At 39.3% G+C, this 25,241-nt stretch overlaps 1 protein-coding gene across 8 annotated transcripts; it reads left to right on the top strand.

The window, feature by feature from the left end:
- The first annotated feature begins 443 nt into the window (after positions 1 to 443).
- LOC120091797 (uncharacterized) lies at positions 444 to 24,569 on the top strand. Of its 8 annotated transcripts, none has more exons than XM_090318364.1 (7): positions 468 to 680; positions 1,123 to 1,188; positions 3,846 to 4,759; positions 5,285 to 5,322; positions 5,423 to 5,615; positions 6,849 to 6,934; positions 24,284 to 24,569. In XM_090318364.1, the coding sequence occupies exons 3-7, from the start codon at positions 3,851 to 3,853 to the stop codon at positions 24,366 to 24,368; spliced, it is 1,311 nt and encodes a 436-aa protein (XP_090174490.1). In that variant the 5' UTR covers positions 468 to 680; positions 1,123 to 1,188; positions 3,846 to 3,850; the 3' UTR covers positions 24,369 to 24,569. The 8 variants fall into 8 exon arrangements, 5 of the variants coding, with proteins under 5 accessions (XP_038905854.1, XP_090174490.1, XP_090174469.1 ...); XR_016532589.1 differs by lacking the exon at positions 24,284 to 24,569 and adding an exon at positions 5,930 to 6,019 and having other exon boundaries at positions 470 to 680; positions 6,849 to 7,093; XR_016532576.1 differs by lacking the exon at positions 1,123 to 1,188 and adding an exon at positions 5,930 to 6,019 and having other exon boundaries at positions 471 to 680.
- Positions 24,570 to 25,241: the final 672 nt, after the last annotated feature.

Raw genomic sequence — 25,241 nt, forward strand, 5'->3', positions numbered from 1 at the left:
GACGATTGACAAGAGGTGACTCGAGATGAGGTAACTTGTTAAAAGAGAAAGAGGTGCACACTATTATCATGCTTATGCTAGTTAGCTTCCATGCTGAAGTTAGACAAGAGAACAATGATGTAGCAACCTCATAGGTAATTAGAATGAACCTACCTACAATGGAACTATTTTTAGGTTTAGATCACCATAAAACCTAACCTATTAAAAAAAATTAAAAATCAAATGATCTAACCGATATGAATTTTGTGCTAATTTGACCATAGTTTTTCAATTTTGTATCCAGTGTGTATGAGATTTTTTTTAAAAAACATTAGATAGTAAAAAAATCTATTAAATACAAAATAAAGAATGTAGGGACTCAAAATTAAAAATCTTAAAATTTATACACTTTAAAATACAAAATTAAAAGTCGAAAACTAAATTGGCAATTTAACCATTTTTTTACTAAAGAAAATAACCATTGGCCATGATACTAGTTTTCAGCAGCCAATGAGAACGAAGCTCACTGTTCGGATATTATTCCGAAGAAAAACTGAAAATAGAAATAGAAACCATGGCCATGGGTGTTTGAGAATTAAAGATCTCGTTCTACAAAATTCTTTCCTTAATCGTCTCTTCCCAATGTAAAAGTTCGACAGATTCTTACTATCTGCTCGCTTTCTTGGACAATTTCTAGTCAGGTACCGTAAATCTTCTTCCTCATTTCCCACTATTTCCCCCCTTTTCGGTTCTAGTTTGTATTCTTTCTCTTTGCTGCCTGTGAAGACGTAGATCAAGAATTTTGTGTACATTTTTCATTTTCTGCAATTTTACTTGGTGTGTCAATGGAATGTAGATTTTGTTTTGACTGAGAACCCAATCTGTTCATTCTATTTCAAATTTTGTCATTTCCCCATTTTCTCGGTACCCAAACGGATTCGTGATTGTGAAAGATAATGGGGACTTCTGACTTTCCGAAGTTGGGTTTTTAATTGGATTTACGGAATTGAGTTCGTTCACCATGGCTCGTTGACTGGAAGTGGAAGTGGGTGGACTTTGAATTTGGGAAAGTCGTCCTGTTAAGTTTTCTTTTCTCAGCTGAACATAGTTTAGATTATTCATCTGGTTGTTTATTCGATTCAGGACGATGATTTCTCTTTGGACGTTGTTTGTTGTCCGACTGTCCCTAACACTGAATTCACACTTCAGGTCTTTTTAACTTTATTATTTATTTATTCTTCATGATTAATGACCTGTCTCTTACAAATATATTCTAACCTTTTATTTACCTGATAGCACACTATGCACTAACGCATTTTATAACGTATCACGTTATGAATAACTAATCTATTGTAGCCCTAAAATGATGTCCATCTCTTTTGTGATAAAAAATTTCTATTGTGTCGTCCTCATTTTTCTTACCGTTTGTTGCATTCTTTTGTGTTAAGAAAAATGAAGATCGTGATAAAGATTATCATCGCGTTAGGGTTACACATGGTCATCCCTAACGTGATGTATTCTAAAATGTGTAAATTTGTTGTGTCCCATTTTTTCACACTTTGTTGTGATTTTTTTTTTTTTTTTTTTTTTTTAAATTTTTTTTTTAATTTTATTTATCGATAGAGTTACGTAGGCATGGCCATTTCTAACGCGATATGTTATAAAAATACGACAATGCACTATGACGTAAACAAAAGGATTGATTTCATATATTTGTGAGGATTATTAATCATAAAGAGATTTGGGAATGGGTTATCCGTCAAAAAGAAAACTCCCAACTTTGTGTGGTTTTGTTCATATTCATGTGTTGTTTGTTGAGATTAGAAGTGATGTTGGTTTTACTTGTAGCAATTTACTTAAGATTTTGGATCTTTTTGATATGTTGAATGTGATTTGGAACTAATTTTTCACCATTGCGTAAGTTAAAGAAAAAGAGAGGAGCTGCTTTGGCTTTATCACAGTGCTCCAGAAAATTCCAAGAGTTGTGTTCTTTCAAGGTTTTTCATTGCCTCCTTATCCTTTCCAAACCGACTTGGAACTTGGAAGCCAAGGCAATCTGTCTGTAATCTAAATTCACTATTCTTAAGCCCCCCCCGCCCTAATGAAACTTCAGTGCAACTCACAACCGACTTGAAGATTCTCATACTTTTTTCTAACTCCTTGATTACTTCACTTGGCATTTTGAAAAAAGGGCGTAGAGGAGCTGGCCACACCGGCAAGGCAAGATTGTTTTAAGATTACTTTACATCTTTTGGGAAACTTTTCTTTAATCCATTTCTATAATCTGTTCTTGATTCTATCCAATATTTAACCTAAAAAATTGAAACTTGAAGGGTCGAAGGGGAAAATAATCCATGTAGGATATAGACCCCCCCTCAGACTACACCCCCAAAATGATCATCCTGGAGAACCTTCGGTTGATCAATATTGACGCACACAATTATAGTCTTTCTTGTTGATATTCTCATACAAACAACCTTTTGCAGATTTTCCAGGATTTTAGAGGCAGTTTCCAATACTTTTTTTTCCTTAAAATAACAAAATAAAGTAAAATAAAGAAAAAACATTATCAGCCACTAGTGATGGTTGTCCGGAATTGAATTCTCCCCTATCTCTGTTCCATTACTATGCTTTGAGAGCTCTTTCTGAAACAACCTTCTTAAAAAATCTGCAATAATCACAATGAGGAATAGGAAAAGAAAATCTCCATGTCTAAGACATTCTTTAACTTCAATTTTACCTCTTGGTTTACCGTCATGAGAACGGAGAATCTAGTTTTTGATATGCACTTTAGCAAGGAATTTACAAACATTGATCACCAAACTAATTTGGTGGATATCTATCCTGCTAGCTGTTACTTTCGTAGGAAGACATATAAAGTTCTCTTTCAGGGAAGCATTCTGCATCTCTAAAGAAATTCTAAAATTTGACAATTTAGTGTAAAGAAGAAATCTCATAATGTCGAGGGAAAACTTAATTTTAAATCGTTACTTGTAATTTTCTTTCAAGAGGACATCCAGTGGTCCAAAAGAAATTTTTGATGTGCATTAAATTGATTTTTTTCTATTTAAAACTTAACTGCCTTATATAAAGGATCAATACTGTGGTAGCTTTAAAATTTTGGTGGCTTGGCTCAGTTGTTGAAATCAAGAGTTATGTTTAACAATGCCAACACAGAGTCTGAAAATTATGATTTTGTGGTCTCCTGTTTAGTATTTTATAAATATATTATTGATCGAGTACCTATAAATCAGAATGTATCTTTCAAGTTTTAAATAATTATTTTTAGCTCAAGTCCCGTTGTGATTCATCTACCTCCAGATCTTTGCTTGCCAATGACACAATATAGCAGGAATCAAATTAACTGCACACAGGCATTACTATTTATCATGTGATTCCATTGACCCCTTGCAATTTTTAACTCATTGCACCGTTTGGAGCAAAGCTTCAATTCTTCTTTGGTGTATTGGTCTTTCCTCCGTGTAATCTGTCCTTATGCATGTTCTTTATCCTGATAATTCATATTGCTGTCACATAAAGAAATGGATGAAGATCTTTTTCTTGTTCTAAGTCTTACTCTTCAGGGAGCCAAATGAAAAACAGTAGGGGTGGTCAAATCAGCTAATGTTTGTCAATGGATTATTTCCTGCTTTTGTGAAGGAGTATTTATACGTTTAACATCTATTTTGCAATGTAATATTAGAAAAACTGTCCTTTCTGAATAATATCTGTACGCAGAATTGCTTTGGCAGTTAAAAACACACATTACGGGAAATCCTGAGCATAAGCTTTGATATGACTAATGTAGTTCTCGTAAAAAACATAGTGTCCCAAAGAGTAACCCTGATTAGCATTATTGGTTTCAGGTGATATGACTGGAAACATACCTGAGATTCAAAGTAGACGTGTAGAGCATACATGTCTAGCTGAAAATGTAAATGCTTCTGCTGGTTCTCCTAAAACTTCTCCAGAAGTCTTTCCATCAGCTATTGAATTCTATGTCTGGTCGGATGAGGGAATTAATCTTTACGTGGATTTAAATTCTAGCCCTTTGGATTGGACCGAAAGATTAAAAAATGAGGTTTACATCTGTGAGAGCATCTACAGAGACAAATGTCTGCAACAAAACCTCTGTTGGTTTAAAGGTCATAAAGAATTTGCGAAATCTTTTCAGTGGAATAATCATGCTAGCCTAATCAAGGGTGACTATGTACGGAAGGAAACTCCCTCCTGTTCAAACCTGATGACAAATAATTGCACGGAGACTGACCGACTAGATGAAGCGGATGGATATGTAGTCTTCTCTGCTGTAACGTCTCATGCCTTTAATGCAGATGGTTCTGAGAATTTAGATGAAGATCAGACAATCATATCTTCTGAAACTGATTTGGATATGCAGAACCAGAAACTTGCTGGGTCTGAATCTTGTATTGAAGAGGATAACCGTGCAACGAATCTTGATTTTGAGATTGATAATGTTTTACAGAAAAAGGAAAATTCTGATCCAATTTCTGGTGGTCAATCTAATCTTTCCACATTAGTCCATCAAAATTTTACGCTTGAAAGTGAAATGTGTGCATCTTCAACACTGCAGTACAGCTGCAGTATTTTAAACCCCTTTGTGGAGAATCCTGGAAGCTCTGCAGCTGGTTCTATGGACATGGAATCATCAGATATTGACCAATGCTCTAAAGACGTCTCTTGTTCACCTTGTAGACCATTACCACAGAGAGACTCGAATGTTTCTGATTACAGCTTGCAAACAAGTGCAGAAAAGTCGGTAAGGTGTTGTTTCGTTGCCAATTTCCATGTGTTCTGCAATTAAGAGTATATCATGGTTTCTAACTTTCTAATTTTCAACAATCCTCAAATTGTATATGACTGTCAACCTGACGATGGTCATCCTCCTAGGCTGTTACTCAACACCTCCACCCCCCCAAAAAAAAACCCAAATACGCTGTTTTTTATTAAAATAAAATTGTGTATGATTATAGATAGGGATGAAGCATTGGAGTTGGTTTGCCTGTAGCTTCAAATTTTAACTATTATTTCCTTGATAGCCAGTTGGGGAGGCATTTTAAGATCTCCTTTGACCTTTCGATTTGGGATAATGTCTTCTTTAATATTTCCTATTTCCTATCTTCCTTTTTGTACATGGTTCTTGTTTGATGGATATTTCACGTATATGGATATGGATATAAGAATATTTTTTCGATGGAAATCTTCTTCAGCCAGCAGAAAGGACACCTATTTTTTCTCGCTTTAATCACTCCTTGGATTGTGATATGGTTTTTTTTGCTTGCAGGAGAGGAACAACTTAAGTGTTGCAACGGAGAGTCCAGAGTAAACTTTTTTCTAATGAAAGCCTTTTAAATATTTTAACTTGTGGTTTGATACCATCATTCCCTTTTTCTTTTTCTTTTTCCTTTTTTTTTTTCTCCAGATGCTCTCGGTTCCCTGAATCTATGGAGAAGACGTTGCCTGTATCTCATATTCCCGAATCTAATGGAGCACATAAGAGGAGGAAACTCACTAAAACTGAAACAAGTTGTTATAGTGAACCTGATAGGAGAGTTTTAAGAAGTGTTACCAATAAACTGAGGCTACCTAGAAGATCCAGGCGGCTCATTTTAAAGGTCTAGTACTCTATCCATTAAAACCTAATATGTGTAGCGCTTTTGTTTCATGGGTTGATTTACTCCAATCTCCATATTTGAATTATCTTATTTTTCCATCTACAAACATTTATCGTCAGTGAGCCTCCCAAATGCCTACAGACTTCCTCTTTCTCTTGTCTAATTTTCTTACTGTTTCACTTTTTTAACGGACTTGAAGTGCTAGAGTGGAAAAAAAGAATGTAGGAAAGTTTACAAAGATTTGGAAATACACATACATGTTCTTGTATTAGGTCTTACCATTTGATGCAAACACTTATATTTCTTTTTATTAGACCGTGAGTTCGTAAAGTGCATTGGGCATTGATGGAACATGGATCAGTTTCTTCACATCTTCTGTGGTCTAAGGAAGAATTACATCAATTGTACGTATGAATATCTTTATCATATGTTTGCTCCTGGAAAAGCTATTCGTATTAAGAAAACGAACAAATTTTCAAAATGAAAATCAATCAGCTTGTTTTAGGATTGTATTATTACTCCAACAATAGTTCTTACTTTGGAACTGGAACTGGCTAATTAGTTCATCATTTCCCATAGATGGTAATAGATGTAGGCATCCAGATTTGAGATTAGATCTTATAGTACCATTAAATTAGTACCAAACGTGACTCATTGGTTCCAGAATTGTGGATTTTTTTGTTGTTGTCATGGGATTGCTTCCATATGAAGAAAATGCTTAAAAGTTACAAGTATCAACGACTGAAGATGCACACGACTCAAATGTAAATTTTTGTGCTTATGAATAGCGAAACCAAATCACCCAATCTCGGAGTCTGTTTGGTATGATTTTCCAAGTGCTTAATAGAGGATTTTCTAAATAATAAAAAGTCATTTCAAACAAACTATTAGTTCATCTCGATAAAACTAGCGTGCATAAATGCTTACATTCTAATAGAGCTGTCAGTATCTTTGATTCATAACATGTTCGAGATTGCTTTTCTACCACAAAATTGTTTTCCTTAGATTTGGTTTTCTGTCAAAATATAGCCTCATCCATAGGCCATTCTCAACATAAAGAGGTAGATCCCTAGCACCCGTAGGATATAGACTGTTTTTTGAACTTTAAATGATGTGTTTTTTCCCTTCATCCCGTTAAATACCAATCAAGCTTTTTGGTCTCTGATGATGCTTCTTACTGCCCCAAAGAAGATTGACATTTTTTGTGTAACTAATGATTCTAACTTGTTGCAGGTTGTGTTGCCACATTACGAATCGACATTTTTTTTTCCTGGGAAAGTACAAGCTTTTGTATCCAGGTTTGTTCTTCAGTTTGATGGGTAAGAACTCTTATCATTCTATGAAAGAAATCAAGTCTGTGTAATGCCGATCAGTTTCATAATGATTCGTATAATCGAGATTCTTTAGGGACACATTTCTGAGATCATTATATGATACACTTTAAAATAAAAATGACTTGGCAGTTTCTGCTGTTTGCAGTTTTGTTTTTTGTTTGTTTTTTTTTTTTTTGGTCCTTTTACATGTTGATATTGATCTAGCTTAGGTAGGATTGGCAAAATTCCCAGGGAACCCGATTTGATCAGGGTGGGGAATCCCCGGTTTGACTGGGGATGAGGTCAAACCGGAGACCTCCCGGGGATGGGGACGGGGAGGGCGACCCTGTGTCGATTAGATTTTTAATATATATATATATATATATTAGGTATTTTAACTTTTTACATATAGTTAGTTTTTCATTTAGTCCAACTAAAGTGGGCTGACCCAGCCTCGTTGTCAACCCTAAGTTTATGGCATGTTTGGGAATGATTCCAAAATTGTTAAAATCACTTTTGTCATTTTCAAAATCAGTCGAAAAATAATTTTAATCATTCAAAATCAATTTTAATAGTATGAAAAATGAGATTAAAAGTATAAAATTAAATATCGAATTGATTTTGAGTGATTAAATGTGTATTTTAGAATGATTTTAAACATGAAAAAAGTGATTTTAATCATAAAATCACTTCTTATCATGCACTTATTCTCTCTAACACTCTCATCCTCTCGGAAGACTTCAAGAGTTTGTGTAATAAATTCATTTTTACATTTTATGTTTTTTCTCCCAAGTTTTCAATTATAATTTTCAAATGTCCTAAAAGAAACACTTGAATCTCACATTAGGGTCGAGTTCTTATGCATTAAGAGTTGGGATAGAGGTTTATAGACTTAATAAAAAGTTGGGCAAATCGTAAAAATCACACTTAAATTATGGTGGTGATTGTAATTGTACTCTCAAATTTTTAATGGTAAAAATTGAGTCTAAAATTTATACAAATATTAAAATTAGTTTCTCAAATTTACATAATTATAGAAATTGTAAACATTGTATACATTTGAGGGTTCAATTATTATTATTTGTAGGTCCAATTTGTACAACTTATACAATTTTAATATTTGTAAAAGTTTGAGGGCCTAATTTTTACAATTGAAAGTTCGAATGGCAAATATCACTATTTTTTAAGGGTAACTTTTACAATTTTTCTTAAAAAGTTCAATGACCTTTTTTTCTTTTTTTCTTTCTTTTTTCTTTTTCTTTTTTTCAAGAGTTGCTTATAAACTTTATAAGGAGACTAAATAAATACAATATGGAAGATCAATAGTGGCCAATTAATGTTCTATATTGCACGTTCTTGTGTAATACAAATTATAGTTAGATCTCTGTTACATTCAATGCGAAAGATGGATAAACTCCTAGGGATCATTTTATTATAGGATAATTACAATAGATAACATTTTTAGAGATAATAATAAAGTGTATAGCAATATTTCAAAAATTACAAATATAACAAAATTTATAAGTGAGATGTTATTGTTGATAAACTCCTATTAGTGATAAACTCGAATGCAGATAGAAATTGCTAATAGCTAGACTCTGAAAGTTAGATCTAAATTTTACTATATCTACAAAATCTTTTGTATTTTCTATATCTACTGATACTTTGGGCTCAACAGTTATTTTATTATACTCTTGGTAAGATTTTAAATTTCTCAATTAATTTTATTTGTTTAGGTTAATTAGAGATTGAGTAGAGGGCATTTTTGTCTATGTAGCTAATAGGTATATCTAACAACTATGGGCCTTGTTTTTTAAAAAATAAAAAATGAAAATGAAAGACGTATATATTGCTGTTTTAGACCCCTATGTATTGGGTCTTCAATTGGCTATCTATGCAATTGACTCATTTTTGTTTAAGAGAATGTTTGAAAAGAAAATTGATTTATTTTATTAAATAGAAATTGAGTGCTTTCAGCATACTAACTCTTTTTCCAACTTACCGATATAACATAAGCAACAACTGAAACAATATGTCTTTACATAATATTTTCAATTCTGTGTCATTTTCAATTATGTGTCATATTTTATTGTTTTTAGTTTGGGAATGTAAGCTTGAAAATCTTCTATGATAGGTTGTTAGAACAAAATATTCCCAATTAAATGATTTATTTGACTAATCATACCATGTTGGGTGAAAATTTAACTTTCAAAATAAGGAGGGAACCAACTTTTTTGATTGGAGAATCCCACATTGAAAAATTTGGTGTTGGAATTCTCCTTTTATGTAATCCAACCTTGTGTTTTGGGTTTGGGCCCCAAGGGGTACCCATGTTTTGGAGGAAGTAAGGAGATAGACTAATGTGAGTTCAATAGACATCCCATTTGTGTCACGGTCATGCTTGTCCAGGGCTTGTTGCCCATGGCCGCATGCCCGATCCAACCGGAGTAGTACTCTATAAAGTTGTTGTTGTTGCTTATTGCTTTCTAGCCTATTACAATCTTTCTTTCTTTATTCACACTTACAAAAATTGCTTACGAAAACCTTTTCTCCAAACCTTTTCCCTAAAACGGGGGTGGAGGTTGCGAGAGGCACTCGATGTGCCATCGGCAGTCCGTATTCGAGTTGGCTGACTTGTTCGTGAGCGGGAATAAGTGCCGCAAAATTGCTAAGAGAAGCTTCCGAAAGAGAGATTGTGACAGTTGGTATCAGAGCCAAGTCGGCTCACAGAGGGAAAGATCAGTGATCATGTCGGCGACGAAGAACCTGAACAAGTCCCATGTGGATAGGTTGGTAGAGATGGAAGAGCAAATGCTCTACCTGAGGGAGGTCCCGGATAATATCCGTTTCTTAGAGACTCGGCTATAAGAAGTTGCTGAGAAAGCCAATGGAATTGATGCGGTAGTGGGCCGCCTAAACGGATTACCCGTCAGAGAATTGATGATGAGGGTACAGACCAAAACAGCACGGTCCGGCAGCTTTGAACGTGGCGATAGCTCATCGGGCTCTGTTGTCCAAATAGAGGAGCGCGTCGAAGATTTGGACGGCTCCCAAAAAGCAATACTTCAGATGGTAACCGATTTTTCTGAAGACTTTCGGTCGGCCCTTGACGTCGTCAGAGTCGAGATAGCGGATGTGAGCGCAAGGGTGAATTTCACCATCCGAGCGGTAGGGAACTAAGCCCCATCTGGGGGAGCAATGGCAGTAAGCAGAATAAAAATCCCAGAACCGAAACCCTTCTGTGGGGTGCGGGAAGCAAAAGTCCTGGAAAACTTTATTTTCGACCTTGAGCCATACTTCAAGGCGACGAACACAGTGACTGAAGAGTCGAAAGTCACACTAGCAACGATGCATCTGGTTGAAGATGCAAAACTATGGTGGAGATCACGATTTACAGACATACAGGAAGGACGATGCACTATTGATACTTGGGATAGATTGAAACAAGAACTTCACTCGCAGTTCTTCCCTGAAAATGTCGAGATCTTGGCTCGACGAAAACTCCGAGAGTTGAAGCAAACAGGTAACATCAGGGACTACGTAAAATAGTTTGCAGGACTCATGTTGGACTTACGAGATATGTCCGAGAAAGACAAGGTCTTTTGCTTTGTCGAAGGGCTGAAACTGTGGGCGAAATCAAAATTATATGAATAGAGAGTACAGGATCTCCCCTTTTCCTATGCGGCAGCTGAACGGCTATACGACCTTAGCACTGACTCGCAAGATGTGAGGAAGCAGTCAACTTCCTCAAATGGGGGAAACAGAAACAGTCATTCCAGTCCTCCTAGACCTGAGGGAGGAGACAAGAACACAGGGGGGGACCGTAAACCATCCCAACTGAGATCAGGAAATAACTGGGTGGGGCCGCCGCAACAGCATAACAATTACAATTGCCCCCTGTCTTGTTTCATATGTAGAGGGCCATACAAGGCGGGCGAATGTCCAAATCGGACCGCATTCAATGCTTTTCAAGCCACATTAGCCTCTAGCTCCGAAGACAAGGCTGAACTGGAGGAGACAGCAATCGAGCCAGTTGCAGAAATTGAGAATCCCAAGATGGGGGCATTGAAATTCCTATCTGCGCTCCAGAAGAAAATGGGAAAGGCGACGGAGCCATTAGAGAGAGGACTCATGTATGTGGACGCTTGGGTCAACCAAAGATCGGCCAAGAGCACTATGGTCGACTCTGGGGCCACCCATAACTTCATGACTGAAACGGAAGCCCGCCGCCTGAACTTGACCTGGGAAAGAGATGCAGGGAAGATGAAAGCTGTGAATTCTGCAGCCCTACCGATTACGAGGATAGTGAAGAGAACTCCGGTGAAGTTAGGAGACTGGAAGGGCCTCATTGACTTCGTGATTGTCAAGATGGATGATTTCGACGTGGTATTGGGGATGGAGTTCCTACTTGAACATAAAGTTATACCAATGCCCTTCGCCAAATGTCTAGTCATTACCGGATCTACACCCACCGTAGTTCAAGCCAGTATCAAGCAGCCAAATGGGGTGAGAATGATCTCAGCCCTCCAATTGAAGAGAGGCCTAGCCCACGACGAACCCACGTTCATGGCCATCTCGATAGAATCAGTTGAAACCACCGAAGAGGAGATCCTCCAAGACATTCTATTTGTCTTGGAAGAGTATCGAGATGTCATGCCTAAAAGCTTGCCCAAGTCCTTACCCCCACGAAGGGGGATTGACCATGAGATCGAGTTGTTACTAGGGGCAAATCGGCCCGCCAAGAATGCATATCGGATGGCCCCGCCAGAATTGGCCGAACTCCGAAAATAGTTAGACGAATTGTTAGATGCAGGATTTGTCAGACCGGCAAAGGCCCCTTACGGAGCCCCAGTACTGTTTCAGAAGAAGAAGGATGGGAGCCTCCGGTTGTGCATCGACTATCGGGCCTTGAACAAGCTCACAGTTCGCAACAAATATCCCCTTTCTATCATTACTGACTTATTTGATTGGCTTCACGGCGCTAAGTATTTCTTGAAGCTGGATCTGCAGTCGGGATATTATCAGCTCCGAATTGCTGAAGGAGACGAACCTAAGACGACCTGTGTCACGAGATATGGAGCCTTCGAATTCCTCGTGATGCCCTTTGGCCTCACCAATGCTCCAACAACTTTCTGTACCTTAATGAACCAAGTGTTTCACGAATACCTCGAAAAATTCGTCGTAGTGTATCTCGATGACATTGTGGTCTATAGTGCCTCGCTGGAGGACCATCGACATCACCTCCAACTAGTCTTCGAAAAGTGAGGAAAAATCAGTTGTATGTAAAGAGAGAGAAGTGCTCCTTTGCCCAAGAACGCATAAATTTCCTCGGCCACGTGATTGAGTGTGGTCGGATTGGTATGGAAGAGGGCAAGGTGGCCGCGATCAGAGACTGGAGGGTACCATCATCCGTGACCGAACTACGATCCTTCCTCAGACTAGCCAACTACTATAGGCGGTTCGTAGAAGGATTCTCAAGAAGAACAGGGCCATTAACCGAACTGCTGAAGAAAGATAGCTAATGGAGCTGGACTCCTGAATGTCAAGCCGCCTTTGAGGGATTGAAGAAAGTGATGATTGAGGGGCCGGTCCTCGGAATTGACGACGTGACCAAGCCATTTGAAGTAGAGACTGATGCTTCTGACTTCGCGTTGGGCGGTGTCCTCCTCCAAGACGGACACCCCATCGCGTATGAGAGTAGGAAACTAAATGACGCCGAACGGAGGTATGCCGCCTCCGAGAAAGAGATGTTAGCAGTAGTTCACTGCTTGAGGGTCTGGAGACAGTATCTCTTGGGGGCCAAGTTCGTGGTCAAGACCGACAACAACTCGATTTGCCACTTCTTCAACCAACCAAAGTTGTCGTCGAAACAGGCACGGTGGCAGGAGTGTCTAGCGGAGTTCGACTTCTAATTCGAACATAGACCGGGGAAAAGTAACCAAGCGGCCGATGCTCTTAGCCGAAAGAGCGAACATGCGGCCCTGTGCATGTTCGCCCGCCTACAAGCAAGTACGTTGAGTGCAACAGTACGAGAAACTGTCAAAACTCACTTGACAAATGGCACAGCGGCGCAGGCCATTATACAGTTGGCCAAAAAGGGGAAGACACGCTAGTTTTGGGTGGAAGACGATCTACTATACACCAAGGGCAATCGCCTCTACATCCCCAGATCCGGGGAGTTACGAAGGTCGTTGATGAAGGAGTGTCACGACACACTGTGGGCAGGACATAATGGTTGGCATAGGACTTATGCCCTCCTGAAACAAGGCTACTACTGGCCAAGCCTTCGAGACGATGTCATGCAATTTACCAAGACTTGCCTTGTCTACCAACAAGACAAGGTCGAAAGGGCGAAATTAGCGGGTCTGCTGGAACCCATACCGTGCCCTCTAGACCATGGGAGAGCATGTCTCTCGACTTCATCACCCATTTGCCCAAGGTGGGAGAGTTCGAATCAATCTTTGTTATCATCGACCGGTTCTCAAAATATGCCACTTTCATCCCGACGCTGAAAATGTGCACAGCCGTGATGACTGCCCAGCTGTTCTTCAAACACATCGTGAAATTATGGGGCGTCCCTGCGAGCTTTGTTAGCGATCGGGACGGAAGATTCATTGGGACATTTTGGACAGAATTGTTCAAAATATTGGGGTCAACACTGAATATCTCCTCTAGCTATCATCCCCAAACTGACGGCCAGACGGAACGCTTCAACAGTATGCTCGAGGAATATCTGTGTCACTTTATCGACGCTAGGCAGTAGAACTGGGTCCAGTTGTTAGATGTGGCTCAGTTCAGCTTCAATAGCTAGCAGAGTTCCCCGACCGGAAAAACGCCCTTCGAAGTGGTGTGCGGTAGACAGCCACTCATGTCACACTTGGTGGACCACCCTTATGCAGGCAAAAGTCCTTAGGCACATAACTTCACTAAAGAGTGGAGCAAAACCTCTGAGATAGCTCGCGCCTACCTAGAAAGAGCATCAAGAAGGATGAAGTAGTGGGCTGATAAGAATCAGAGGGCCCTCGAGTTTCAAGCTGGGGACAAAGTCCTGATCAAGTTACGATCGGAACAGTTTCGTTTCCGAGGCCAGAGAGACCAACGACTAGTAAGGAAATATGAAGGTCCAGTGGAGGTAATTGAGAAGGTCGGGAGAACCTCATATAAGGTTCAGTTACCCTCATGGATGAAGATTCATCCTGTCATCCATGTGAGTAGCCTGAAGCCCTATCATCCCGATCCCAAAGATGAACAACGAAACATGTTAAGGCGCCCACCGATCACGATGAAGAATTCCGCTGAGAAAGAAGTTGCATAAATCCTGAATAAACGTACACGCCGTATTGGAAGACCCAGACGAGAACTGACAGAGTTCTTAGTGAAATGGAAGGATCTCCCCGATGAAGAGATCAGTTGGGAGCGGGCCGAAGATTTAAAGAATGCAGCTTCAACCATCGTAGATTTTGAACAAGGTCGGTTGACGGGGACGTCAACTAATTAAGTGGGGGAGAATGTCACGGTCATGCTTGTCCAGGGCATGTTGCCCATGGCCGCATGCCCGATCCAACCCCCTTCTAGTATACTTTCATATCATGTATTGTATTAGCTTGCTCTCTTTACATTTTCATTGTAAGTGACCACTCGCCCTTTTGCATATGCAAGGGTGCCAGTTGGCTTTTTTGTTCAAAATGCACTATATGGGGATAAGACTAATCATCACTTCCCCATACCCGGAGTAGTACTCTATAAAGCTGTTGTTGTTGCTTATTGCTTTCTAGCCTACTACAATCTTTCTTTCTTTATTCACACTCACAAAAACTGCTTACGAAAACCTTTTCTCCAAACCTGTTTTCTAAAATCGTTTTCCCTAAAACGGGGGTGGAGGTTGCGAGAGGCACTCGGTGTGCCACCGATAGTCTGTATTCGAGTTGGCTGACTTGTTCGTGAGCGGGAACAAGTGCCGCACAATCACTAAGAGAAGCTTCCGAAAGAGCGATTGTGACAACATGCTCGCCGCCTCCGCTTCCGCCTTCGTTCCTCAGACGATGCGCGTGTGTGTGATTATTATTTTTAATATATATATATATATATTATTATTATTATTAACCCAAAAAAGGGGAAAATGGTCCGTTCGTCTGTACGTTTCGTCTGCCTATCTCGTTCCATTTCGTCCGTCCATCCGTAACGTTTGCGCACGTTTCGCTCCCTACCCATGTTTTGGAGGGAGTGAAGAGATAGACCAATGTGAGTTCGGTGGACATCCCACCGCCTCCGCCTCCGTTCGGTCGGACGAGGCGTGTGTGTGTGATTATTATTTTTAATTTATATATATATATATATATAACCCGAAAAAAGGGGGAAATGGTCCGTTCGTCTGTACGTTTCGTCTGCCTATCCCGTTCCATTTCGTCCATCCATCCGTAACGTTTGCGCACGTTTCGCTCCCTACCCATGTTTTGGAGGGAGTGAAGAGATAGACCAATGTGAGTTCGGTGGACATCCCACATGCGCGCCGCCACCGCCTCTGTTCAGTCAGGTGAGGCGCGTGTGTATGATTTTTATTTTTAATAAAAAAAATATTATTATTTTTAACCCGAAAAAGGGGGAAACGGTCCGTTCGTCTGCCTATCCCGTTCCATTTCGTCCGGTTATTTGTAACGTCCGCGCACGTTTCGCTCCCTACCCATGTTTTGGAGGGAGTGAGGAGATAGACCAATGTGGGTTCGGTGCACATCCCACATGCGCGTCGCCGCCGCCTCCGTTCGGTCGGACGAGGCGTGTGTGTGTGATTATTATTTTTAATTTATATATATATATATAACCTGAAAAAAGGGGGAAACGGTCCGTTCGTCTATACGTTTTGTCTGCCTATCCCGTTCCATTTTGTCCGTCCATCTGTAACGTTTGCGCACGTTTCGCTCCCTACCCATATTTTGGAGGGAGTGAAGAGATAGACCAATGTGAGTTCTATGGACATCCCACATGCGCGCCGCCGCCGCCGCCTCCGTTTGGTCGGGTGAGGCGCGTGTGTGTGATTATTATTTTTAATTCGAAAAAGGGGGAAACGGTCCGTTCGTCCGTACGTTTCATCTGTCTATCCTGTTCCATTTCGTCCATCCATCTGTAACGTCCGCGCACGTTTCGCTCCCTACCCATGTTTTGGAGGGAGTGAGGAGATAGACCAATGTGGGTTCGGTGCACATCCCACATGCGCGTCGCCGCCGCCTCCGTTCGGTCGGGCAAGGCGTGCGTGTGTGATTATTATTTTTAATAAAAAAATATTATTTATTTATTATTATTATTATTAACCCAAAAAAAAAGGGGGAAATGGTCCGTTCGTCCATACATTTTCGTCTGCCTATCTCGTTCCATTTCGTCCGCCTATCCGTAACGTCTGCACACGTTTTGTTCCATACCATTGTCCATCTGTAACGTTCGCGCACATTTCGCTCCCTACCGTTGTCCATCCGTAACGTCTGGGCACATTTTGCTCCCTACCATTTGATGCTGAAGGCCTATAAAAGGCGAGGCCTTCAGCAATTCGTAACACATAATTTTTTTTTTAATTCCCACTTCATTTTCCTCTCCTCCTCCATCTTAGCTTTCCGAGTAGTGTCGTTCGGTCGGACGAGGCGCGTGTGTGTGATTATTATTTTTAATAAAAATATATTTTTTTTATTATTATTTTTAACCCGGAAAAAGGGGGAAACAGTCCATTCGTCTGTATGTTTCTTCTGCCTATCCCGTTCCATTTCGTTCGTCCATCCATAACGCTTGCGCACGTTTCGCTCCCTACCCATGTTTTGGAGGGAGTGAAGAGATAGACCAATGTGAGTTTGATGGACATCCCACATGCGCACCGCCGCCGCCTCCGTTTGGTCGGGTGAGACGCGTGTGTGTGATTATTATTTTTAATAAAAATATTATTTTTTATATTATTATTTTTAACCTGAAAAAGGGAAAAATGATCCGTTCGTCCGTACGTTTCGTCTGCCTATCCCGTTCCATTTCATCCGTCCATCTATAACGGTCGCGCACGTTTCGCTCCCTACCCATGTTTTGGAGGGAGTGAAGAGATAGACTAATGTGGGTTCGGTGCACATTCCACATATGCGTCGCCGCCGCCTCCGTTCGGTCGGGCGAGGCCCGCGTGTGTGATTATTATTTTTAATAAAAAAAAATATTATTATTATTATTATTATTATTAACCTGAAAAAAGTGGAAAATGGTCCGTTCGTCCGTACGTTTCGTCTGCCTATCTCGTTCCATTTCATCCATCTATCTGTAACGTCCACACATGTTTCGTTCCATACCATTGCCCATCCGTAACGTTCGCGCACGTTTCGCTCCCTACCGTTGTCCATCCGTAACGTCTGGGCACATTTCGCTCCCTACCGTTTGATGTTGAAGGCCTATAAATGGCGAGACCTTCAGCAGTTCGTAACATAGAATTTTTTTTTTCTTAATTCCCACTTCATTTTCCTCTCTTCCTCCATCTTAGCTTTCCGAGCAGTGTCGTTCGGTCGGACGAGGCACGTGTGTGTGATTATTATTTTTAATGAAATATATATATATATATATATATTTATTTATTATTATTATTATTATTAACCCGAAAAAAGGGGAAAACGGTCCATTCGTCTGTACGTTTCGTCTGTCTATCCTGTTCCATTTCGTCCTTCCATCCGTAACGTTTGTGCACGTTTCACTCCCTACCCATGTTTTGGAGGGAGTGAAGAGATAGACCAATGTGAGTTCGGTGGACATCCCGCATGTGCCCCGCCGCCGCCTCCGTTCGGTCGGGTGAGGTGCGTGTGTGTGATTATTATTTTTAACCCGCAAAAGGGGGAAACGGTTCGTTCGTCCGTACGTTTCGTCTGCCTATCCCGTTCCATTTCGTCCGTCCATCTATAACATCCGCGCACGTTTCGCTCCCTACCCATGTTTTGGAGGGAGTAAGGAAATAGACCAATGTGGGTTAAGTGCACATCCCACATGCGTCTCGTCGCCGCCTCCATTCGGTCGGGCGAGGTGCACGTGTGTGATTATTATTTTTAATAAAAATTATTATTATTATTATTATTATTATTATTATTAATCCGAAAAAAGTGAAAAACGGTCCGTTCGTCCGTACGTTTCGTCTGCCTATCTTGTTCCATTTCGTCCATCTATCCGTAACGTCCGCACATGTTTCGTTCCATACCATTGCCCATCCGTAACGTTCGCGCACGTTTCGCTCCCTACCGTTGTCCATCCGTAACGTCTGGGCACATTTCGCTCCCTACCGTTTGATGTTGAAGGCCTATAAAAGGCGAGGCCTTCAGCAATTCGTAACATAGAATTTTTTTTTTTTCTTAATTCTCACTTCATTTTCCTCTCTTCCTCCATCTTAGCTTTCTGGGCAGTGAGTTTAGAAAGGGTGTACGTTCCGGTCGGTAACGATGCATTTCCAATCGGCTTTCATTTGGTTGTTTTATCCTGGGGACGACGTGAAAATTTTCAGACCTGTTTGCACACTTATGTAGACCTGTGAAACGTCTTAAAGAGAGCGAGCTTTGCGACTCAGCCTATAACGAGTTTCTGTTTTGCAGGTTTTGCTATTCGCTTGACCGCCATGCCTTAACGGTTTACAGTTCGTCGTTCTGAGGGCCTTGCCGTTTCCAACAATTTTAAGACGTTTCGACATCATCAATGGCCCTCAGTAGCAACAATGACATATCTGACCTCAACCGTCCATTCTGGTTCGAAGGAGCGAACTTCAAGCGGTGGAAGCAAAAGATGTTGTTCTTCCTCACCATTAAGAAAGTTGTCGAAGCTTGTACTAGTGCTAAGTCGATCGTCCCTTTAGAAGAACCAACTGAGCAACAGATAAAATAAGCTGCTGACTGGTAGGAGAAATACTTTCTATGTGAGAATTTCTTTTTAAATGGTTTGACTGATGGTCTGTATGACTACTATAGTATAATGAAGACAGCGAAGGAGGTCTGAGATGCCCTGCAAAAGAAGTATGACACCGAGGAGGCCGGGTCGAAGAAATATGCAGTTAGCCGTTATCTCAAGTTCTAGATGACGGATGACAAATCCGTGGAGGCCCAATCCCATGAACTCCAGAAGATAGCCTAAGAGATAATTACCGAAGGTATGTCTCTAGACGAACAATTCTAAGTTGCTGTTATTATTGATAAACCGCCCCCATTGTGGAAGGACTTTAAGAACACTTTGAGGCATAAGACCAAGGAGTTCTCCTTGGAAAGTCTTATAACTCGGCTAAGGATTGAGGAGGAAGCCCAAAAATAGGACCAGAGGGAGGAGGTGAACGCGGTACCTAGGAAACCCGCCTCTGCCATGGTAAAACCTGACCAAAAACCTAAGGGGACAAAAAGGAAAGGTCAGAACCGTGGCTCCAGCAACCAAAATCAACAGAAAAAACAGAAGCCCCTTTCAGGAGAAACGATACAGTTTCTCTGCTTTAATTGTAATAAACCTGGGCATATGGCTAGGAACTTTAGGAATAGGCGTCGTCCTGCTGGCCAGGCGAACCTGATAGAAGAATCGTTAGTCGCCATGATCACAGAAGTAAATGTGATCGATGGTTGTGAAGGGTTGTGGATAGATACTGGTGCACCGCGTACTGAAACTAAGGATAAGAATATTCTGTTGGGAGATCACCATTCCACGAAAGTTGCTGGAACCAGCAAGGTGGAACTAAAGTTTACCTCTGGGAAGATCCTCACGTTGAAGGATTTTCTGCACACTCCGGAGATACGAAAGAATTTGGTTTCGGGCTATCTCCTCAACAAAGCCGGGTTTACTCAAACTATAGGGGCAGACCTATATACTCCTTACCAAAAATAATGTATTTGTAGGGAAAGGGTATGCAACTGAGGGAATGTTCAAATTAAATCTAGACCTAAATAAAATGAAATCTTCTGTGTATATGTTGTGTTCTATGAATATTTGGCATGCTAGACTCTATCATGTGAATAAGAATTTAATTAGTAACATGATTATGCTAGAAAAGATACCTAAGTTATCCACGAATGTTTTGATAAATGCGAATATTGTGTCAGGCTAAAATTACTAAAACTCCGCATAAATCTGTACTTAGGAATTCTGAGCCTCTAGATTTTATTCATTTTGATGTCTGTGAATTTGATGGCATATTGACTAGGAACAGTAAAAGATATTTCATTACTTTTATTGGCGACTGCTCTGATTTTACTTTTGTATACCTGCTGAAAAACAAAAGTGATGCTTTTGATGCCTTCAAACTTTTTGTTTATGAAATAGAGAATCAGTTTAATAGAAAAGTTAAAAGACTTCGTAGTGATAGGGGAACCGAGTACAACTCGGAAAGTTTTAATGAATTCTTTAACTCACATGGAATAATACACGAAAAGACCGCACCTTATTCTCCTGAAATGAACGGAAAAGCCGAAATGAAAAATAGAACTTTAGTTGAGCTAGTAGTTGCTAATTTACTTAGTTCAGGAGCCGCGTCTTATTGGTGAGGTGAAATCATCCTTACCGTGTGTTATGTCCTAAATAGAATCCCGAAATCTAACAATAAAACTTCACCTTACGAAATTCTCAAGAATAAGAAACCAAACTTATCCTACTTTAGAACATGAGGTTGTCTAGCCTTTGTAAGGATTCTTGACCCAAAAAGGAGAAAGTTGGCTAGTAGAGCTTACGAGTGTGGCTTTATAGGTTATGCCTTAAATAGTAAAGCTTACAGGTTCTATGATCTAGTGAACCAAGTGATCGTTGAGTCAAATGATGCCGACTTCTTTGAAGATAGGTTTCCTTTTAAATCAAGGAATAGTGGGGGCTCTGGTTCAAGTGGTATAATCCTAGTTAGAAATCTTAACCCTAGAGAGGAAACTGACCCAAAACCTAGAAGAAGCAAAAGAGCTAGAACCGCCAAAGATTTTGGAAATGACTTCCTGACCTACAATGTAGAAGAAGACCCTAAAGATCTAAGAGTTGTCCTGTCCTCACTAGATGCCAACCTATGGCAAGAAGCCATAAATGATGAGATGAACTCACTTGAGTCAAATAGGACTTGGCGCTTAAGGAGGAAACTTAGACCTGATGGGACTGTCGGCAAATTTAAAGCCAGGTTAGTAGCGAAGGGCTTTAGACAGAGAGAAAACGTAGATTTATTTTACACCTTCTCCCCCGTCACTCGAATTACCTCTATCCATGTCCTGTTCTCTCTCACTGTCCTTTATAACCTCGTAGTACATCAGATGGATGTAAAAACCGCTTTCCTAAACGGTGAACTTGAAGAAGAGATTTACATGGAACAACTTGAGGGTTTTGTTGTCCATGGTCAAGAAAATAAGGTGTGTAAATTAGACAAATCTCTTTATGGACTAAAACAAGCTCATAAGCAATGACATGAAAAATTTGACAACCTTATCCTATCTAAAGGTTTCAAGGTCAATGAAAGTGACAAATGCATCTACCATAAGTTTGATAATAACCCCTGCACTATCTTGTGTCTATATGTAGATGATTTATTGATCTTTGAGTCGAACTTGCACGTCATAAATGATGTAAAATCAATATTGAGTGTGAACTTCAACATGAAAGACTTAGGAGAAGCTAGAGTAATCTTAGGCATAAAAGTAAATAGGTCTGAAAAAGGAATTTCTTTGGATCAATCTCACTATATAGAAAATATTCTAAAGAAATATATTACTTTGAGTGTAAACCAGTCTGTACTCTTTATGACCCTAGTGTCAAGTTGTTCAAGAACACCGGTGACAATGTTAATCAATCTGAGTATGCGAGCATCATAGGCAGTCTTAGATACGCTACCGACTGCACTAGGCCTGACATAGCTTATGTTGTAGGACTACTTTGCAAGTTTACAAGCAGACCTAGTAAAGAGCATTGGAACGCTATAGAAAGGGTCATAAGATACTTAAAGAAAACCCAAAACCTAGGATTACATTATCAAAAGTTTCCCGCTGTCCTGGAAGGGTTTAGCGATGCTGATTGGAACTCTCTTTCGGATGATTCAAAGGCTACAAGTGGCTATATCTTTAATATAGCTGGCGGAGCTGTCTCTTAGAAGTCCAATAAATAGACTATTTTAGCCCAATCTACGATGGAGTCAGAAATGATAGCACTAGCGACAGCTAGTGAAGAAGCAAGCTCGCTTAGAAGGTTGCTATTAGAGATTCCCTTATGGGAAAAGTTAGTACCAGTCATATTGATCCATTGCGATAGTACTGCAACAATCGCAAAAGTTCAGAATCGTTACTACAACGGAAAGAGACGTCAAATACGTCGTAAGCACAGTACCATTAGAAAGTTTCTCACTACTAGTGCAGTTAGAGTGGATCATATACGGACTGATGAAAATTTGGCAGATCCTTTGACGAAAAGGACTGGCCAGAGAAAAGGTTTTTAGAACCTCAGAAAGGATGAGATTCATGCCTATCGAAAAATGAATCACAGTGAGGAAAACCCAACCTGTAGACTGGAGATCCCAAGAAACAAGTTCAACGGGTAATAACTGATCACGAGTGATATATAGTGAATCATGCTAAACCAAACACAGAGTTCCATTCCTATGACTTAAAGTCTGAGCATGATATCCTGAAGCGTAAGAAAGGTTGAACTCAGTTCTTAATGAGATCTATACTTGATGACAAGTGGGGTACCCAACTATAGGAGTACCCTTGATAGACTCACCTGTGTGAATGTGGAAGTGAGGGCTGCTTCCTATGGAGTTTTTAGCTCTAGAGCATTCACTAAACCGGGATTCACTTGCTAGGCATTAAAAGCATGGGCTTTCGTACTACACCCTAATGACACTCTGTGTGAGATGCTGTTTAAGATAGAGTTCAAAACCAAGGGTTACTCTAGTATATTATGAATCATCTACACTATGTAAAGGTTCAAGTCGTAAAACACATTTGCTTATGTAGTGTTGTATTGATTGAAACTGCTCGATGAAAATCTTCCCTCTCTTTTCCTTTTGTTTAAATTTCCAAGTGGGGGATTGTTGGGTGAAAATTTAACTTTCAAAACAAAGAGGGAACCAACTTTTTTTGAAGGAGAATCCCATATTGAAAAATTTTGTATTGAAAGTCCCCTTTATGTACTCCAACCTTGTGTCTTGGGTTTGGGCCCCAAGGAGTACCCATGTTTTGGAGGGAGTGAGGAGACCCACCAATGTGGGTTTGGTAGACATCCCACACGCGTGGCGAAGCAAGGTGTATGTGTGATGATTATTTTTAATAAAAAAATATTATTTTATTTTATTTATTTATTATTATTATTATTTTAACCGGAAAAATGGGGAAACGATTCGTTCATTTGTGCGTTTCGTCCTCCCATCCCGTTCCGTTTCGTCCGCTCATCCGTAACGTCTGTGCATGTTTCACTCCCTATCGATGTCCATCCATAACGTCCACGCACGTTTCGCTCCCTACCATTCGACGCTGAAGGCCTATGAAAGGCAAGACCTTCAGTAGTTCGTAACACACAAATTTTTTTTTTCTTAATTCCCACTTCATTTTCCTCTCTTCCTCCATCTTAGCTTTCCGAGCAGTGAGTTTAGAAAGGGTGTACGTTCCGGTCGGTAACGGTGCATTTTCGATCGGTTTTCATTTGGTTGTTTTATCCTGGGGACGACGTGGCAATTTTCAGACCTGCTTGCACACTTGGGCAGAGCCGCGAAATGTCTTAAAGAGAGTGAGCTCACTCAGCTTTTAACGAGTTTCTGTTTTGTAGACTTTGCTCTTTGCTTGACTGTCGTGCCTTGACGATTTACAGTTCGTCGTTCTGAGGGCCCTGCCGTTTCCAACATATCAATATCAACTCTCAATGGTTATAGCAATACTTAAAGAAAACCAACCTCAACATAGTTCAATATATGTCTTAAAAATTGAAAAAGGAGAAAAAAAAAAGATGAGGATTAATTATGTAATTTCGATCCGTTAAAAAGAAAAGTTTTCTTAATTTAGTACCATGTAACAAATCATAATTTAAAAACATTTTTTTTGGAAAAAATTAAAAAATATTTATTGGCAAGAACATTAACAAAAAATCTGAGGATTATGTTCCACCGTAATTTGAAACTTTATCTAAAAATAAAGCCAATCTGCTATTTGGGGCTTCGTAATAGAATTGGTTTGGATTATAATGTAATCGGAAATTCATGTTTGGATTAAGTATTTTGGATCTTATTTGTAATATTAAATTCATTATGTTTCGACAGTTTTTAACTCAACTTTTTTTTTTCACCTTTTTCACGTTTTACAATCCTATTTCTCTTTTGTCCTCGATTCCGACACTTTTCTGATTCACAGTAATTTCGATTATATTGCAACATCTCAGGGACTCTTTGAGGAGCAGAAATGTAACCAATATAGGAATCAGATTATGGTGGGGTTTGTTATCTGGAAATTGGATTATTTTGTAGTGTAGGCATGAGTGGAGCCACGTAGGGGCTAGGGGGCACATGCCCCCTACAATTTATCTGTCTTTTGTATTCTTTAATATAAATTATGAAGTAAAAAATATATATATATAGAAGTTAAGTTAGAGTAATAAAAATGGAGTTGTAGTGTTGTTTGGATGGCAATAGATGCCCATTTTTTAATAAACAACGTGACATTTAAAATATAATAATGTGCCTTTTTAATAAATAATCAAACAATATTTTTTTTTATCAGCAACAAGAATGGACAGTGTATATATTTTTTTCTTCTTTTCGAAATTCTTTTTTCAATCTCAAGAATGTTCAATTAAAAAGGTATCGTTCATTTTTTGCCCATGGTTTTTATATTCACATTACACTTTACATATTTTCTTTTGTTTTCATGTTATCTTTACATTTAAACTTACTCTTATAAGTTTTTAAAATTAATTTCAGAGTTTAAACAAGAGGATTATTTGTTCTCACTCGTTTAAGTATACAAACTTGACAAGTAAGTTTTAAAATCTCTTTAGATTTTAAGTTTTTCTGCTTTTAAATCTATATAATATAATATAATATTCTTATTATTAGTACTTTTGTAGAGTTAATTCAAAATTAATATGGATAGATATAATAAAAGGAAAATAACAACAGAGACTTTAGAGGTATCATCTTCAAAGAAGAAAAATGTTTTAGATTCTAATGGATCTTATACAAAAATCAATCCAGAAAAACTCACATCTTGGTCTAAGATAAAAATTTATGATTATAATTATAATATTCGAGATCAAGTTCATATAGCATATTTATTAAAAAGTCCTTGTTAGCTTCGAAATCATACTTTTTCACTTAAGAATTTTGGTACAAAGTCGAGAC

This window comes from Benincasa hispida, chromosome 1 (genome assembly GCF_027475165.1).
Source record: "Benincasa hispida cultivar pf3 chromosome 1, pf3_genome.v1.1, whole genome shotgun sequence".
NCBI lineage: Eukaryota > Viridiplantae > Streptophyta > Magnoliopsida > Cucurbitales > Cucurbitaceae > Benincasa > Benincasa hispida.

Coding starts and splice junctions, on each gene's coding strand:
- LOC120091797 (XM_090318364.1), top strand. CDS start 3,851: ATGACTGGAAACATACCTGAGATTCAAAGTAGACGTGTAGAGCATACA. Junction 4,760..5,284: donor AAACAAGTGCAGAAAAGTCG/GTAAGGTGTTGT, acceptor TTTTGCTTGCAG/GAGAGGAACAACTTAAGTGT. Junction 6,935..24,283: donor TTTGTTCTTCAGTTTGATGG/GTAAGAACTCTT, acceptor GCAACATCTCAG/GGACTCTTTGAGGAGCAGAA.